The sequence below is a fragment of the Eupeodes corollae genome, chromosome 3, assembly GCF_945859685.1.
Source record: "Eupeodes corollae chromosome 3, idEupCoro1.1, whole genome shotgun sequence".
In the NCBI taxonomy this organism is placed as follows: domain Eukaryota; kingdom Metazoa; phylum Arthropoda; class Insecta; order Diptera; family Syrphidae; genus Eupeodes; species Eupeodes corollae.
Genome location: NC_079149.1, coordinates 29,117,505 through 29,133,827, shown reverse-complemented (window position 1 = coordinate 29,133,827; position 16,323 = coordinate 29,117,505). Strand labels below are relative to the sequence as shown.

The 16,323-nt window shown below is 36.5% G+C and overlaps 1 protein-coding gene across 1 annotated transcript in view; it reads left to right on the top strand.

The window, feature by feature from the left end:
• Positions 1 to 16,323, top strand: part of LOC129949624 (locomotion-related protein Hikaru genki) — a 52,178-nt gene that overhangs the window by 29,233 nt on the left and 6,622 nt on the right. Inside the window, exons 2-5 of the mRNA XM_056061195.1 lie at positions 1,390 to 2,649; positions 7,665 to 7,889; positions 8,955 to 9,052; positions 15,974 to 16,310. Of these exons, the coding sequence (XP_055917170.1) occupies positions 1,390 to 2,649; positions 7,665 to 7,889; positions 8,955 to 9,052; positions 15,974 to 16,310 (1,920 nt within the window). The remainder of the gene's footprint in view (positions 1 to 1,389; positions 2,650 to 7,664; positions 7,890 to 8,954; positions 9,053 to 15,973; positions 16,311 to 16,323) is intronic.

Below are 16,323 nucleotides of genomic sequence, written 5' to 3'. Positions count from 1 at the left end.
GTGCATTTTTAGACCAGGAAAGTCCACAGTCGATCAAATGATTACGGCAGATCATGGAAAAAACCCAAGAACACCAAATCGACACCCACCATCTTTTCATCGATTTCAAGGCCGCATATGACAGCATGTACAGGGCCGAGCTGTATAGTGCCAGGTCTAGTTTTGGCATCCTTGCCAAACTCGTCCGTTTGTGCAAGATGACCATGGAGAATTCACGCTGCACCATAAAGTATGGAAACACTTAACAGAACCTTTCGATGTCAAAGGCAATGCGTTTTGAGTGAAAAGTTCTTTGTGTGAACTACGGCCCCATATGCGTCGAAGGGTAGTGGAGGATAAGATGGATGGGTCACGTGAGCGCATGGAAACCAATGCTCCAGTCCGGAAAGTCTTCGAATCCACACCCACAAGACAGCGCAGTAGAAGAAGACCGCGAATCAGGTGGGGCGCACAAGTGGAAAGTGATCTCAGCCAACTGGAGACATCTAGCTAGGGAACGAGCTAGATGGAGAATTTTGTTGAATGAGGCCCTAAGTTCACACATTACTGTAGCGCCATCTTAAGTTAGTAAGTAAGCCAAGGGAAATATGTGAATATCCCGTATTATGAGCTTAGTATCCCGGAAATGGAACCTAATAGAAACGATTTTTAAACGTAATTCGTATTCTGATCCATAAAGGTTGTATTTAGCTTTTCAAGTGCCTGTTTCTAAAATGTTCTTAAATTTAAACTTTTAAGTGGGATGAGGATAATAAAAAATATTTTTTTTCCAATTTAAGTAAATACCATATTTATTGCGGGACAAAAACTTTATGTAGTACTAGTGCCTATTGACTTACAACTCCCAAACTCTCCTTTTTGCAAGTAATTTCAAGAATTGTCGGGACCTACAGTTTTAATGCCGAATCTTGGAAGATCTATCCATTCGCCCCATAGGCTACACCATTATAATTTTTTGTTGTCAGTGTTCTTTAAATTTTTTACTTTATTCTTTTTTTTTTGGGTTTTCAAGTTGAAATTGTTCAACCACAAGTTAAGATTTAAAGTTAATTTTAAAAATAACAAAACTTGGTGTATTTCCTTAATACACTGCCTTAAACTGTTTACAATAAGTTGAGTTGATGCAAGAAATAAAACAACTGAAATTTACCTCCTCAAAGATTTTTTGTAGTAGTTAAAATGGTAAAAAGGTATTTCATTTATTGAAAAGGTCCCATAGCAGACCTTCAATATTTATGGATATTGTTGACTACTTAATATTCCTCTCGTATACATCGGGGGTTTCATTTTGATTCAATAATGCACACACATTCTCAATTTTTCTCACATCGAATTAATATTTAATGACTGTCTGATTTTGTTCTTCCTTTTTCTTAAATATAATTTCAGATCCAGCGCCAGGCTGTAGGGCACCTGAAATTCGATACATCAAACCAAAGGTTGTTGAACCAACAACGGAAGCATCTTATGTTGACTTTGAAACGACTCAAATTTATCTGCCTGAAGATTTTACCACGTCCGATATTGATTCCATTGAACATATAAACATTGATCTCTCGAATAGCCACACGGATTCGGCCATCAATCCGTATCAAATTGACATGGACGGTGGAGGTGGCGGTGGCATGGGTAATGCTGCGGCCTTGCATGACGACGAGAACGAAGACGAAAACGGAACGGAAGACCCTTTGGCAAGACGACAACGCTTACGAATGGAGCGTAAAATGGGCAAGAAACGTCGTGCAGGTGGCCGCAGGAGACGTTTGGAAAACGAGAATGGTCAGAGTCGTGGAACGGGCAGCGGACGTGGCAGCAGATACAAGCGTCACGCCATTCACAAGGACGATTCACCAGCAGCCGAACATGATAAATGGAGTGGTGCGAAATTGGCTGCCGAAGGTGAAGTCTACTACGTGCATCTGGACGATTTGCTCAATTCCAAGTCCTTAAACAAGGAACTGCGACAGAAACTTCACAAAATGAAGCAAAAGCACCTCAAGGAACATTCGAATAAATGTTCAAGCGGAGGCAGCGGTGACAAAAAGAATACAGACACATCCTGCAAAACAAAACCCAGCTACAAAAATGGTAAAAATGTTAACAAGAACAAGCAGCAGTCGCCTGCAGTTGCCGGGGATGTAGTCGTTGACGGAAATGAGCCAATTCCGAAACAAGCCCCGAATCACTCCACAGACAATGGACCACCCAAACGTCATCATCGTACAAAGAGGTCAACGTGGAGCTTGGGTGGAGCTGGTGGCAAGAAAAACGATCCAAAGGAAGTCCTTAGCCAACGACGACAACAACATAGAGACAATAATAACAACAACGACATCGAAACAACAAATATTGACAACAACGCCAAGGATGATGGCTACTTCGATGGGGGAAGCCTCAGCAGCAGCAGCAGCAGCAGTAGTCAATTGTCAGCTCAGGACGGAGGCAATACCACATTACAAGTTGCTACTACTGGAACTGGATTAAGGCATGATAATGGCACAGCATCAGAATCAGCAGACGGCAGCGAGGCGGGAATTGCAGATAATTTGCAACGGGTTAAGAGAAAATCTGGCAAAACGACAGGAGCTCTCAGTCGTCCCAAGGGTGGTGGTGATTCTGGATCGAAGACTACCAGCCGAAAGGATAAAGGTGAGTAGAAAACAATTGTGCTTTTATGGTATACAACGGTAAATACCCACATACACGTATTCCTGTATAGTTGGATGTGTGGTTTTATTTATAAGGAAGCTAGCAAGCGAAGGCAAAAGGTTATTTAGAGATTGAGAAAGAAATAAGTATACAGTACAGCAGAAGTTTCAAATTTATTTTATGAGGCTAAACGGTAGAGTGAAAGATTTCAAATTAAATTTAAGACACGATTGGGTTGTTGTTTAACCAACGTTGAAGAGGGTTCGATGTTTTGTTAAGACTTCGTATACCTACAAGTATATGAAAAGAGAATTGTACCCGTATAAGGAATTTAAATTATTTCTAAAATGAAATTGCGTTCCTTGTTCCTTTGAGAAACATTGGAAAAATCAAAAGTATTTTGTAAAAATAAAAATAAAACCGCACAATCTATGTTAGGTACAAAATGATAGTTTTTTGTTTGTATCTTTAGAAAAATTCATGGGTGCACTGTGGCGTAGACGTAATTTTTTGAATGTCTGCAAATCGATTTTAAGCTTCATGTCTGTGCATATTAAAGATGTTGCTGAAGGGATTTTCGGTAAGAAAATCGAATGTGATTTAGAATTCAGGATTGTAAAATGTTCTCTGACGTACGGTACATAAATTAGGAGTAATCTGTCAATTTTAATGTGGTTTGTTGCTCTTCTTTTAAACATCATTAACTTTAACTTTATTTGTAAATCAACTTTTAAATTGTATAACCAGTATTTAATTTAAGACTTAAAGAGCTTAAGAACAGTTTTTCTGCCCTTAAGAAATTAAGGAATAAGTTAACGTTAGATCGCGTTTAGTTATATCACCCTGAGATATGTTTTGTACATTTTCTAAAATATTGGCAATCCGTAATAAAAGGTTTTCTAATAAGAGGTTCTATTTTGGTATTTTTAAAACTAGTAGTAATATAAGAGAAAACATTGAATTTTTATTCGTCTATTAAGAAAAAGCTATGCCGTTTGTATTGAAACCAATCTTAGCCAAATCGCCACCAGCGATACTTTTGTAGCAGCTTTTTATCTTGACAAAATTTTTCAATTTTCACATTTGTTACTGCATGTCTTCTATTATTTCATAGTCTTTTTTTAAGGCTTAAAACCGATTGAACAATATCGACATAGACCAAAGGGTGTCTTAATTTGATCTAAAGGTTTTTAACCAAAAGGTCTAGATTATCAGTTAAACACTGCCATCGCCAGAACCAGTTTCACAATTACCGGTGATGAATGTGGCAGAAAAATGGTCAATATTTTTTTTTAAGTGAATTTTAACTGTTTCAAGGCGTTATTGAAGCGTGCATCTGAATATTTAAACAAATGGATTAGTTTTTACTTTTAAAATGGAAAACTTCTTTAAATTTTATAGTACAGTTTCAAGAAGTAAGAGATAGCTAATTTTCTTCAATAGATTATATAGTGCGAAGACAATTCTTCCTGGAAACTTAAAGTACCTCAAAATGTCAGCTTACTCTTTGAAACTCATTTACAAAATTAATCATAAAATTACCTTACGTATGGTCAACGAATTGGGCTAAGCAAAACAATGTAATAAGAAATGCTACCAAGCTGGCTTCCATTTTAACCTTTCAAGTATTTATCGAATCTTGGTGTTAAGTACTGCAGCCAGGGAATTTATTGATACTAATAAATGTCTTTATACTTGTTCTTTTAACCTGAAAGATGTATTCAAAATAGTTAATAGGCAATCATTGATCCACAAGCTTTCAAGTAAAAAGTTATCAACCAAATTCATACAACTCCATGAGAAGATGCTTGAGAACAATATAATACAGTCGGAGTTCCTCAAGGGTGTGGTTTAAGTCCTTTGCTATTTTCATTATTTAATTAATGATGCTAAAAATCACATCTCAGGAGGTATTACGATAAGTGATGTTGATATTAAGGTAATCCTTTAAGCAGACGATCTCGTAATCATGTCAGAGTACCCTTTTACTCTACAGCTTCAAATCCATAAGTTACAAACAAAAGTACTATTCTCTCAAAATAAATAGCTCAAAATCTAAAAAACTGGGTTCATGATGCTATCTCAGAGCACAGCAAATTCAATCTTCAACAACGAATTCTTAAGATACGTTTTGATTGTGATTACAGATGAGTCAGAAGACTGATTTAATCAAGCTGTTTTTGAATGACTTTTCGATTGCATTGCAAAGCGAAAAGTCGAAAAATTGAAACTTTCTTTATGCGACTGTATAGATTATACGAGAATTGTATAGAAAGAGTTTCTTTTTCAACGTCAGGGAGTTTTTATTAACAATAAAGTCTTATCTTAGGTGGAAGCAACTATTTCGGAGATGAGTTTTCAGTTTCCGAAATGTGCTTGATTTTCAAAGTCTTACAGTTTTACAAATCTTACAGGAAATCCGAAGACTCTATTTAAATTTAAGTTTTCCTTCGTTAGAAGAATTGATCAATATTTTGAATAGTGACCGTGGTTGGAAGCCTCTTTTAGGATATATAGATATATAGATATATCGATCTAAAAAAAGCTGAACCATTTTCGAAATTTCATTCTTCTTCTTCTATCCTCCTGGAGCATAGGGCGGCAACCAGTTCCTTTCATTTCTCTCTATTCCTAGCACGATACCTCAGCTGTGACTACATCATGGCAGATAATCTCCATGTTTTTCTTGGCCTTCCAGGCCGCATTCTACATTGAGGATTCCATTGAAAGCACTGCTTTGCTATGTTGTCGTCCGGCTTCCTCAGTGTATTGCCGATCCAACGCCACTTTCTCTGCGCCATGTCAACATCCACTTTTGTTTGCCCCATCCTGAGCCACAGTGCATCGTAAGATATAGTTTGTGCCCACCGGATGTTCAGGATGTATTGTAGATAGAAGTTTGCAACCTTCTCAAGATGTCAGCAGAACACTACGTTTCGCAAGCATAAAGCAGAACGGATTCTACGTTGGACTCAAAAACCTTTACCTTGGTACGGAGCGCTATTTTCCTGGAGTTCCACACTTCAGAAAGCATTCCGAATGCACTACAGGCTTTATTTATTCTATTGGTGACATTCAGGTCCGTTCCACCATCGAGTGCCAAATAGCTTCTCAGATAGTTGAACTGAGTGACCTTTTCTACAGCCACTTGTCTCACAATAACCTTTTGTTGTTGGTTTCGGCTGGTGTGTATTATTTTAGTCTTACTGGCATTAATCCTTAAGCCAGCCACCTTCCCATTTTGTTGAAGAAAGTGCCACCATTGGCTGAGGTCCTCATTTCTGTTAGATATTAAGCATACTTCGTCGGCATAGTCCAAATTGCTTAGTGTTTCCTTCAGGCGCCATTGGATACCCAGTCTCTCGTGATCACCCACCGTAGCAGTCATAACATCATCAATAGCGAGCAAGAACAGAATCGGTGACAATGCATCACCCTGTCTCACTCCAAATGCGGCAGAAAGCTGTTCATTGTGCAAAACGAAACACCTTCCGTTGTTGTAAGTCTCTAGCAACAAGCGATCTCCAGATAACATCACGACTAACGCTATCGAAGGCCTTTCCAAATTTGGCGAACATAAGGTTAAGCGGCGATTGGTACTCCGGCGATTGTTCAAGAATAATTCGCAAGGTGTTATTGTGGACGACACATGATCGGCCACTGCGAAATCCAACTTGATGCCTCTTGACCGTAGACTCCATCTTAGATTTTATCCTCTCGAGAATGATGGCTGCCATTAACTTTAGAAATACGGACAGAATAGTGATTTCACACCAATTATTGCAGTTTTTAAGATAACCTTTTTTTGGTAACTTTCTTTCCATTCCCTGAGAAAGGTTTCGTTTTCCCAAACAGACTTAACAAGTGGCAACAAAATACCGGTAGCCGAGTCCGGGTCTGTTTTGAGGAATTCGGCAGATGATAATTTGCATTCGCATTCTGGTCATCGTTCAGCAATGTACAGAAGTGCTGCTTCCATCTCTTCCATTGACACTACTATTCGTGTCACGAACAGGATGGTTGACAATATTTTGTTGGCCTACAAGATCTTTAGTGATTTTGTACAGCATCTTCGTGTTACCTCTTCTAGCAGCTTTCTGCCAATTTGTCTAATCTGGCTCTCCTATCTGCTGCTCTATGCTCACTTCGCGAAACCGTTTTCTGATGACCATCAGTTTTATTATTTATATTTATTTTGAGTGCTCTGCGGTATGTAATTTTGTCCCAGGTGTCTTGGGATAACCACAAATCTTTATCTCTAGATTGCGTCGGTACCGTTTCAAAACCAACTTCAATAAAAACCCTTTTTACCGTGCCCCAAAACGTCTCAATTTGATCATTTGCGTTTAACCTTTCATTTGACACCTTGTCGTTAAGATTTTTTTTTAAATCACGACAAGTATTTGGGTCACTAAAACCGATTGTATTAAATTATTGTCTGGTTGCCGTGTCTGAACGTCTCTGGATAGCGGCTATTTGCTGTCAAATTGTCGCTAATAGCAGATGATGGTCGCTTCCTGCATCTGAACGTCTCTAGTTCCTCGCATCGCAAAGTGATTTCCTCTATCTTTGGAGGAAATTTCATCCATTCAATAAATTACTGTATTTTTTGAAAACCTGAGTTAAGAGCTTTCCCTTAAACGTTCAAAATTTGTACTACGATAAGCTTTGGTTCTTAAAATTTTATTACAGATTAAATGTGGAAAGAAATTTTTTAAAAAACACTCAATATTAATTGTAAGGAAAACCTGTGCTAGGACTGTATTGAAACTGCTTGCCACATTCTGTTCTTCTTTATTTTAAGTGAGCAAATTAAGTCAAAGAATATAACAATCTTTTCAATTCACTGACTTTTCTTAAGAGAAAAAATTCAATTCCAATATTGGAAATTTTGGTATTTGATTGATGTTATTTTCAAATTATAAAACAATCGCCTAAAAAACATCCTCAATTCACTTCTCCATCCTCATCAATAATACTGATTAATTTTATTTCAATACCTATATTTTTCACAGGAGCATTTGAAGAAGAAGGTGGTTACTCACCCGTCCATCCAGATGAAGAAGAATCCGAAGAAGAAGAAGTTGAAGAAGCCGATTCAGACGAACAAGTTCATTTCACAGAAGTTTCCGAAATACGTTTCCCTGGTGAAATTGGTCCTCTTGGTGACCGCCGCCTTTGTAAAATACGTTGCATCAAAGGCAAATGGGTGGGCCCGCTTTGTGCTACAAATGAGGAGGGTAAGTAAAAGTCAAAAATAAAAATTTATAATCAAATAAATACATATACATAAATTATTATCAATAAAATGCAAAAAATACATAGCAATAAATTCAAAGAAATGAAAAAATCAATAAAAAAAAAACAAAAATATTTAAACTTAAAGAAATGCAAGTTAAACTGCCAGAAAACTTTTATTAAGTAAAATAGTCAAACACAACAAAAAAAATAAACTTAAATATTAAACAAAACAATAAATTAACTGCCAATTAATCAAAAAAAAAAGAAAAAAATAAACAAACAAAAATAGAAAAAGAAAAACTTATTTCACAAGAAAGTAAAAGAAGAAAATCCATTTTATTCATGTTAGATACTTACCGTTAGATAAAAGTAGCTCATAGTGTTAAACGAGACTGTGTGTGTTTGTAGAATTTAAATTCATATTTAAATTAAAAAACAAAACATACGAAAAACCAAAATAAAAAAATATAAAGAAAGAAAATAAGTAAATAACATTTTTCCCTCTGAATTAATTTTAGCCAGAGAATAAACTCAAGTAATATTGTGAAAAACCAAAATTGATGTTGTTTCTTTTTATTCATCTACTTCAACATCATTTTTTGTTTTTGTTTTTGTTTTGTTTTTGGTATTTCATTTATCTACCCACGTTTTATTGTTTTAATTTGTGTTTATTGTTTGTTTTCTTTCTTCGTTTCGTTTTATATACGAGGAATTTTAAGTACAACGAAAAATTTATAAACAATTTGGCATCACTTGCAAAATCATTTCTCTCACTCTCTTTCAATCTCTTTCTCTATCTCTCTCTCACTCTAACTCTATCATTTGCTATTTGATTTTGATTTTAATCAAATTTATTTATATTTTATTTCTTTCTTTTTATTCTTTTTTCTCTCCCTCCCTTCTTCTGGTTGTGAATGTGCATTGGTACCCACGCGAATCATTTTTCCAAAATTCAATCAAACCGAAACAACCAAAAAATCAAAAATCAACCAAATCTAAAATCAAAAAATCAAACAAACAAAACAAACAAACACAACAAACAAAACAAAAAACGCTTGTTGCAGATGAACATGGACACATCAAATTTCAACCGTTATACAAAAGCTGTCACGTCAATCGAATCCCGCCGCATTTACTCTTGAGCTACCGCAACATCTCTGTGGTAAGTTTTATATTAAAAAAACGATATGAAAGTTTATATTTTTATTTTGTTTGCATCTCTTTCACACCACCCCATCCACCCACCGCCCACAAAAATGAAGCTTCAAACGAAATATGAATAAATAAACAGAAAACAAAACTAAACCACATCGCAAATAACGGTTAGAAAAACGGGTCTAAAAGCACATGTTAAAGATTCAAAGATGACAGCCAGGGTGTAGTAGTAGGGTGCAGAAGTATTAGGGTATAAGGGTTGGGGTAGTTTTCGTAGAACGGGAAGACAGAAAGGGAACAAAAAGGTTCATACAGGTTGAGTTTTCACTTTTGTTTTTCTTTTGTCTTTCAGTTCCAGTTTGTTGAGCTGAGCGCTGCGCTGGCTGGCCTAACGCTAAGGGTTGGAGTTTGAGTTGGAGATGAGTGGATGAGCAACAAAATAACTTTTGACAAGATAAGCATAACAAATTGGAATTTATTAATCAAAGGGAAGAAGAAAAAACAGTTACAACAAAAAAGAATGGTAGAAGAAATATGCCCTCGTTTAAGGTAGAAAATGGCTTTACAAAGTCCTTAAAGTCCTGAAAGTCCATCACCTCAACTACCACCATCACCAGCACCACCGTAATTGTACCGCACCATACGCACCGGTTGGCTGTGGTTGAGGGTAAGGGTGGTTAGGGTGGTTAGGGTGGTTAGGGTCCTTGTTTGTAAACGTGAGGAGGTGATGCTGGTTGGGGTAATTCCTCTATTGTGAATAAGAAAAGAGGACTTCTTCATTCTTGGTGTTATTATGTATCTAGTTATAATAGGAGCAGGCCAGGGGTTGTGTAGCTTTTCACTCTTTTCACAATCTTATGGTCACTTTATTATCTGAGTGGGCTAAATTAATTTAATAGCATTGCCGACACAATGAGATTAACTTGTCGAAAAACTGTGGAGCATTTTAATATTTTTTTTTTGTTTTATTTGTTGTTAGCTTTTGTTTCTTTGTTTTGTTAAAAGTTATGTAAAGTGACATTTGAAATGGTAGTTAAGTTTCTTTTTTGTTTTGTTGGTTGTTTTTCTATGGTAAGGGTGAGGTTAAGGGTTGAAAAGATGTTTTTGGTTTTAAATGATAAGAGTGTCGGTTTATAATTAAATAATAATTGTTTGTGTTTTTGAAATTAAAACGATCAGGGATGAGTTGGAGATTGTGTCAAATTTGTATGAAGAATTTTCAAGGGAGTTGGTAGGATCTATTACCTACTTATTTAATGAAAATTTAAAATGCCTTGGGTACCTCGCTTACGGCATTTTTTTAAACGGGTGATATTTTAGAGAATACTTGTGGGGACTTCAGAATCATTAATTTTTAAAAATCTTTTGACATATCTGCAACCTTGAATAGAAGGACTTACATTTTGATGGATTTGTTAATTTTTCAGTTTAAACCTTTGTTCCTATTACTTCACCTTGTCAAAAGGGACATCAATGACCTTTAGAGAGGAGATTACTTTTTGTTAGTAGTGATTCCATTTTAAGGAATTTTGTCTTTCCCTAGATTTCCATCATAATAAATAGAACCCAAATATTTTGAAACATTTTTATCTTGATTGGCTCCATATGGAGAATGAATCCAAGAAATTTATAGAGTCTTTAATTTTTTACTAAGTGTATAAAACTTAGTAAAAAAAGCTAGTACCCGTAGCGTGATGGTTTGTGCGTTGGACTGTCATGCAAGGAGTCTTGCTACCTAACTTTTTTCACGGGTGCTGCCTCTTGCAAGGAATCTTAAAAGACTAATTCTTGTCAAGAAAAGTGCTTTCTCAAATTTGGCTTTCGGATTCAGCATAACAACTGTAAGTCCTTTACAGCTCTGATAACATAACTCGCACACAGGAATGGTTGAGAGTTGTAAGTCACTAGGCCCTGGTTTCTCATTGCTTATTTATTTTTATATAAATGCAGTACACATTTTAAATAACATATCTGAGGCGGTCAGTTGACATCGTAAAGTTTTGAAGTTCTGTATGGCATGCTGCGCTATCCTGCATGAAACAGAGGTCGTTAAAATCCAAATTTTTAGTTTTTTGATGATGATCATTTTCTAATTCAACGTGCTTTAAGTTCTATACTTCAAAGGACAATTCGAAGTTAGTTAACAGAGCCTCAAACTCCTAATCAATAGTTATTTTTTAAAGAATCACATCTTTGATAACGCTACATAACACTCATTGTAGAAATAAGTTTTTTTTTCAATATTCCCCAAAGCTGTTCAACCAAAAATGATTTTTTACTCTGAGGAGGTTAAGTACTGACATTTATCAAGATTTTGAGCTAGAAAAAGCAGTTAGTGTAAAAACAAACTTTAGTTTGAAAAGAATCTACTAAAAGGAAAACCTTTTTTTAGTGTTGGTTTGCCTCGAGGATACGCTTTGTTGGCTATTTTATTTTTTCATTTCTTTAATGCCTTACAGAAGCAAATACTTAAAATATAAATACAAAAATATAATAAACTATAAATTTTGTGCTTAGTACCCGTGGCATAATTTTAAGTGCGTTTGACTGTTATACCAAAAGCCTAAGGTTCAATATCAACTTGCGCCATTTAAAGTTTTTTCACTGGTACTGCCTGTGGCAAATAATTGACAAATCCTACAAGAGTATTTATTGTCATGGAAAGTGCTTTCCATCTACCATCGACCAAATTTTTACTCTACGCCAAATCTTGGAAAAGACCCAAGACCACAGGACTTCGACAAGGCGATGCGCTGTCATGTAGCTGCTTCAATATTGTTCTTGAAAGAGTGGTGCGCAACACCAACGCCAATGCAAGTGGAACCATCTTTCAAAAACCCACTCAATATCTTAGATATGTAGATGACGTCGACATTATGGGATGAACCAAACGAACAGTGACAGGTGCTTTCTCTAATGTCGAGTCTGAGGCGTAGAAAATGGGTCTTACCATTAACGAGGACAAAACGAAGTATTTACTGTCGTCAAATAGAGTCGATTTACACCGTAGACTTGGTCATAATGTGACAATTGACAGGTACATCTTCGAGATGGTAAACGAATTTGTTTATCTGGGCACTGCTGTTAATTCTGAAAATGACGTCAGTGCAGAGATCAAACGCAGAATTACAATTGCTAATCGCTGTTTCTTTGGCCTAAGTAAGCAGTTGAGGAATAAGGCCCTACCGCGAAGTGCCAAAGAGACACTGTACAAAACCTTAATCATCCCAGTCTTGCTGTATGGTGCAGAAGCATGGACCCTCTCCCATGCGGATGAAGGATTTCTTGGTATCTTTGAGAGGAAGGTTATGCGTTGCAAACGATCTATGGTTCGGTTGGTTTCGACAGACAAAGTAACATCTGGCTGAGAAGATTTAATCAGGAGTTATACGAGCTGTACAGCGACTTGCCACTGGTCAAAAGACTGTGTGTACAACTCTTAAGATGGCTAGGACATGTCGAACGAATGAACATCGAAGCTCCAGCTCGTAAGGTATTCAACGCCAAGCCTGAAGGAACAAAAAGCAGTGGCAGGCCTTATCTTTGGTGGAGTGATCAAGTTGAGGCCGACGCACGTCAACTTAGTATTTGAAACTGGAGACAACAAGCTAGAAATCGAGTAAGCTGGCGAAAGTTATTACTTGAGGGCCAGGAGCCCAATATACACTCTAGCGCCAACTAAAATAAAGTAGACTAAAGGAAGAAAAGTGCTCTCTCAAAAAAACAGTTCCGATCCGGCTTAAAAGCGAGGTCTTCTCCATCAATGACAATATAACTCACACACAGGAATGTTTGAGAGTCGTAAGTCACTTTGTAATAGTTTATTTTTAATACAGCTTATAAAGGGTTTTTCAATTGGTCGGGTAGATTTTGGCGTTCTGTGGTGGCCATTTTGTTTTGGTGACATCTGTCAAATCTTTTTTTTTTATCATTCAGTTACTTATGTCAAATCATCATGGCAAGTTACACGATTAAACAGCACGTTCAAGTGATATGATTTTATTATCTGGTGGCAGTTCACAGTCGACTCTTCAACGTTTGGTGGCCAAATGTAAGGCGACCGATTCATCCAACACTCGTACGTTCAAGGAACGCAAAATTGGCCGATAACATCGCCGCGGTCAGTGAATGTGTACAGCAGGAGCCGAAGCAGTCTGTTCCTTGCCGTACACAAGAACTCAGCCTTTTGCAGACTTCAACTAGGCGAGTTTTCCGTCGGGACTTCATCTTACACCCGTACAAGATCCAACCAACCCAGGAGCTCATATTTCATGACCATAGACACCGCCACGGCGGCGTCGTGCCGTGTCATTTGTTCACTGACTGGACTTCGGAATTGTTTAGAAGAGGACCCCAATTTTCGCCGACAAATCATCTTTAGTGACGTGGCGCATTTTTGGATGAATGGCTGTGTTAACAAGCAAAATTCCGGTACATGGGTAGACACCAACCCACGAGTTGTTCACCAGGAGATAATGCATCCTGAAAAACTTACCAGTTAGTGTGGATTTTGGGCCTTCGCGGCGGTCCGTACTTTTTTGAGAACGGCGTTAGTAAGCCGGTCACCTCCAATAGTGAGCGCTACATAACGATGATATAACTAATTAATTATCAAATCAAGCCATATGGACCTTGACAGCATGTGGTTCCAGCAGGATGGTGCTACGAGCCATACAGCAAACACTGCGACTTCTACACAAAACAACTACTCGTAATTATTGAAAAACCGTTTACAAATGCTAAGCAACATTAAAAACCAGAAGTATGATTTAAATTTTGGATCAGTGTCATTTTCGGAGGACTATTTGGATTTTATCCTGATACAACTCCTGTCACAAAATTTTGTGGATAAGAAATCAAAAATATGCATATACAATATATACAAAACATATTAAACAAATTTTAATTCGTCAGCTGTTTGGAAAGTTACAGAAATATTGAATTACATAAAATTTATTTAAGTAAATTTAAAATTAGTTCTATAGAAATGTTATGTGTTGCAACACTTCACTATGATAAAGCCACAAAGTGTCAAAACGTTTCCAATTCTAAGACTGAAAGCCTCAAAAGTGACTTTCAATACTCGAATAAGAGCCAAATCTCTATCCGCAGAAAAATTTGTCTTCACCGAAGTGATTCTACAGTAGATGTTGTATTAGACTTATAATAAAATTTAATATTTATTTAGTATTTATAGTTTGGAAAAATAAATATTTTCAGAAATTTTGAAATATCAAACTTCATTAACATTTCATTTCATGAAAATATCTGTTAATATTTTTTTCTAAAATCATGATTGATTTTTAAAAATAATTCAGTTTAAATTAATTTACTAATTAATATTTTTTAATAATGCTTTGCTGTGTGGTGATTAAAGAACGTGAGTAGAAATTTCAACTATGCATATCGCTGTCGCATATTTCACGTCATATTCAAACTTTCTTACCATTTCTAATGTCAGCATATTTCTAAGAACATTTGGTCACGTCATGTTTTTACTACTGATCAATCATTTAGGTAACTTAAGAAATTATTTATGCTCCTTATATGTTTTCATAAATAAGGGACTACTTTCTTGAATCTACTATTTTAGAGTCATTTCATCGAGCTTAATATTTATACCATCGACACAATAAGTAAAAAAAATAATTTATTTTTAAAAAATCATGAAGCACAACATCTCGTTTTTTTGACGCTATCAGATCTCTTCCATATTTTGGTAATTCACTGAAAACTTCTAAAGTTCAATCACCTTCAGAAATGCATCTTGAGAGTTTTCATTGAAAAAAAACCGTTCGAAAAGTCTACATTATGATTTTCAAAGAAAAAAAAAGTTTTTAAATTATTTAACTCATTTTAGTTTGCTTCCATAACCTCTTACTCATTTTTATGCCCTCAAAACAAAAATATCATAACCTTTTATACTACTTTATGAAAATATCATCCCCAAGTCCGTGGATGTTGTATAACAAAAGAATAATAGTTAAACAAACAAAATATAAATAAAAAGCAAACATCGTGAATAGGTAGTTGACTCAATTGACTTTGGTAATAGTTTCTATTTCTATTTCTATCCATTCGTTCGTTCGTCGTTCATTGTTCTCTATATTCATTTATTTATTTTCTTCTTTTTTTGTTGTTTGAATTGTTATTTTCGTGTTCAAACATCGAAAACCATATCAAATCGATTTACGGATTAATTTAAATCCCATTTGCTTGCCATTCATCTAAATCGACTTTAATCCAACATGCAACCGCCATTCACTATTAATATCTAAAGCTTTCCCAAAGAAGAAAAACAACATACACATTTATGCTTTCGCGTGTGCTTCTGCATACAGTTTTTATAGCATACTCGTAAAGAGGAGTCAAAAAATCAACAGAAAATTCAACCTAAACCTATCCCAACCGAACCGAACCCATCCGGCTCGAGCCCCCATTTCAATTCACACACACAAAACTCTCCCAACTTGTTCTGAATCTGAATCTGAACTGAACCCATACTTGCACTTCACATCGATATAACGGTGCACAAAACTTTTCAATCACTAAAGCCGTCTATAGATAAATCCTCGAACATTAATATTCCCATCTCACTCTATGCGAAACAACACACTATATAAACAACAATCATCAACTCTATAGAGAATCGACTACAACAAGAACTACGTTAACAACAACAAAAATACACGAGACAACACCATTTCTCACTTTATATAGCATAGTTATAGGGGTAGTAGGAAAACATCCTTAGAGCTTCGAGCTTTGAACACACTCATCCATCGATACCATCCAAACAACAATCCTCCTATCCTCCATAAGCATTATACGATTTCTTGCTTCTTCGTTTTGAATAACGGTTGAAACTCATCAGCCACCTTAACTCTTTCTCTCTCTCTTTTTCCCACTCCTTGAAAATATCGTATAGAACGTTGGCTGGGATTTACCACACGGTCATTCGCTGCAAGCTCGCTGTAAAGATCTCGGCCTCTATAAATTGCTCGGCGAGTCACGAGTGCTATGCTCTAACGGTCTCTGGGCGCCGCGTATGCCCTCTTGCGTCCCCACAACACTCCTAACAAACTTCTCTGACGATAGTGCACCATCGATCCGGATAAAAATTGGTTCCGGCTCAGGGGCTTTTGAGCCGTCCGGAGTTTTGGCCGTTCTACCCAGCAGCACCATCCACATGGACTGTATGTATCCGAGAGCTCGTGGTACACCCGAATGGACCTGGACCAGCTGGTACATGCAATACAATACGGGTAGGTTGATCTG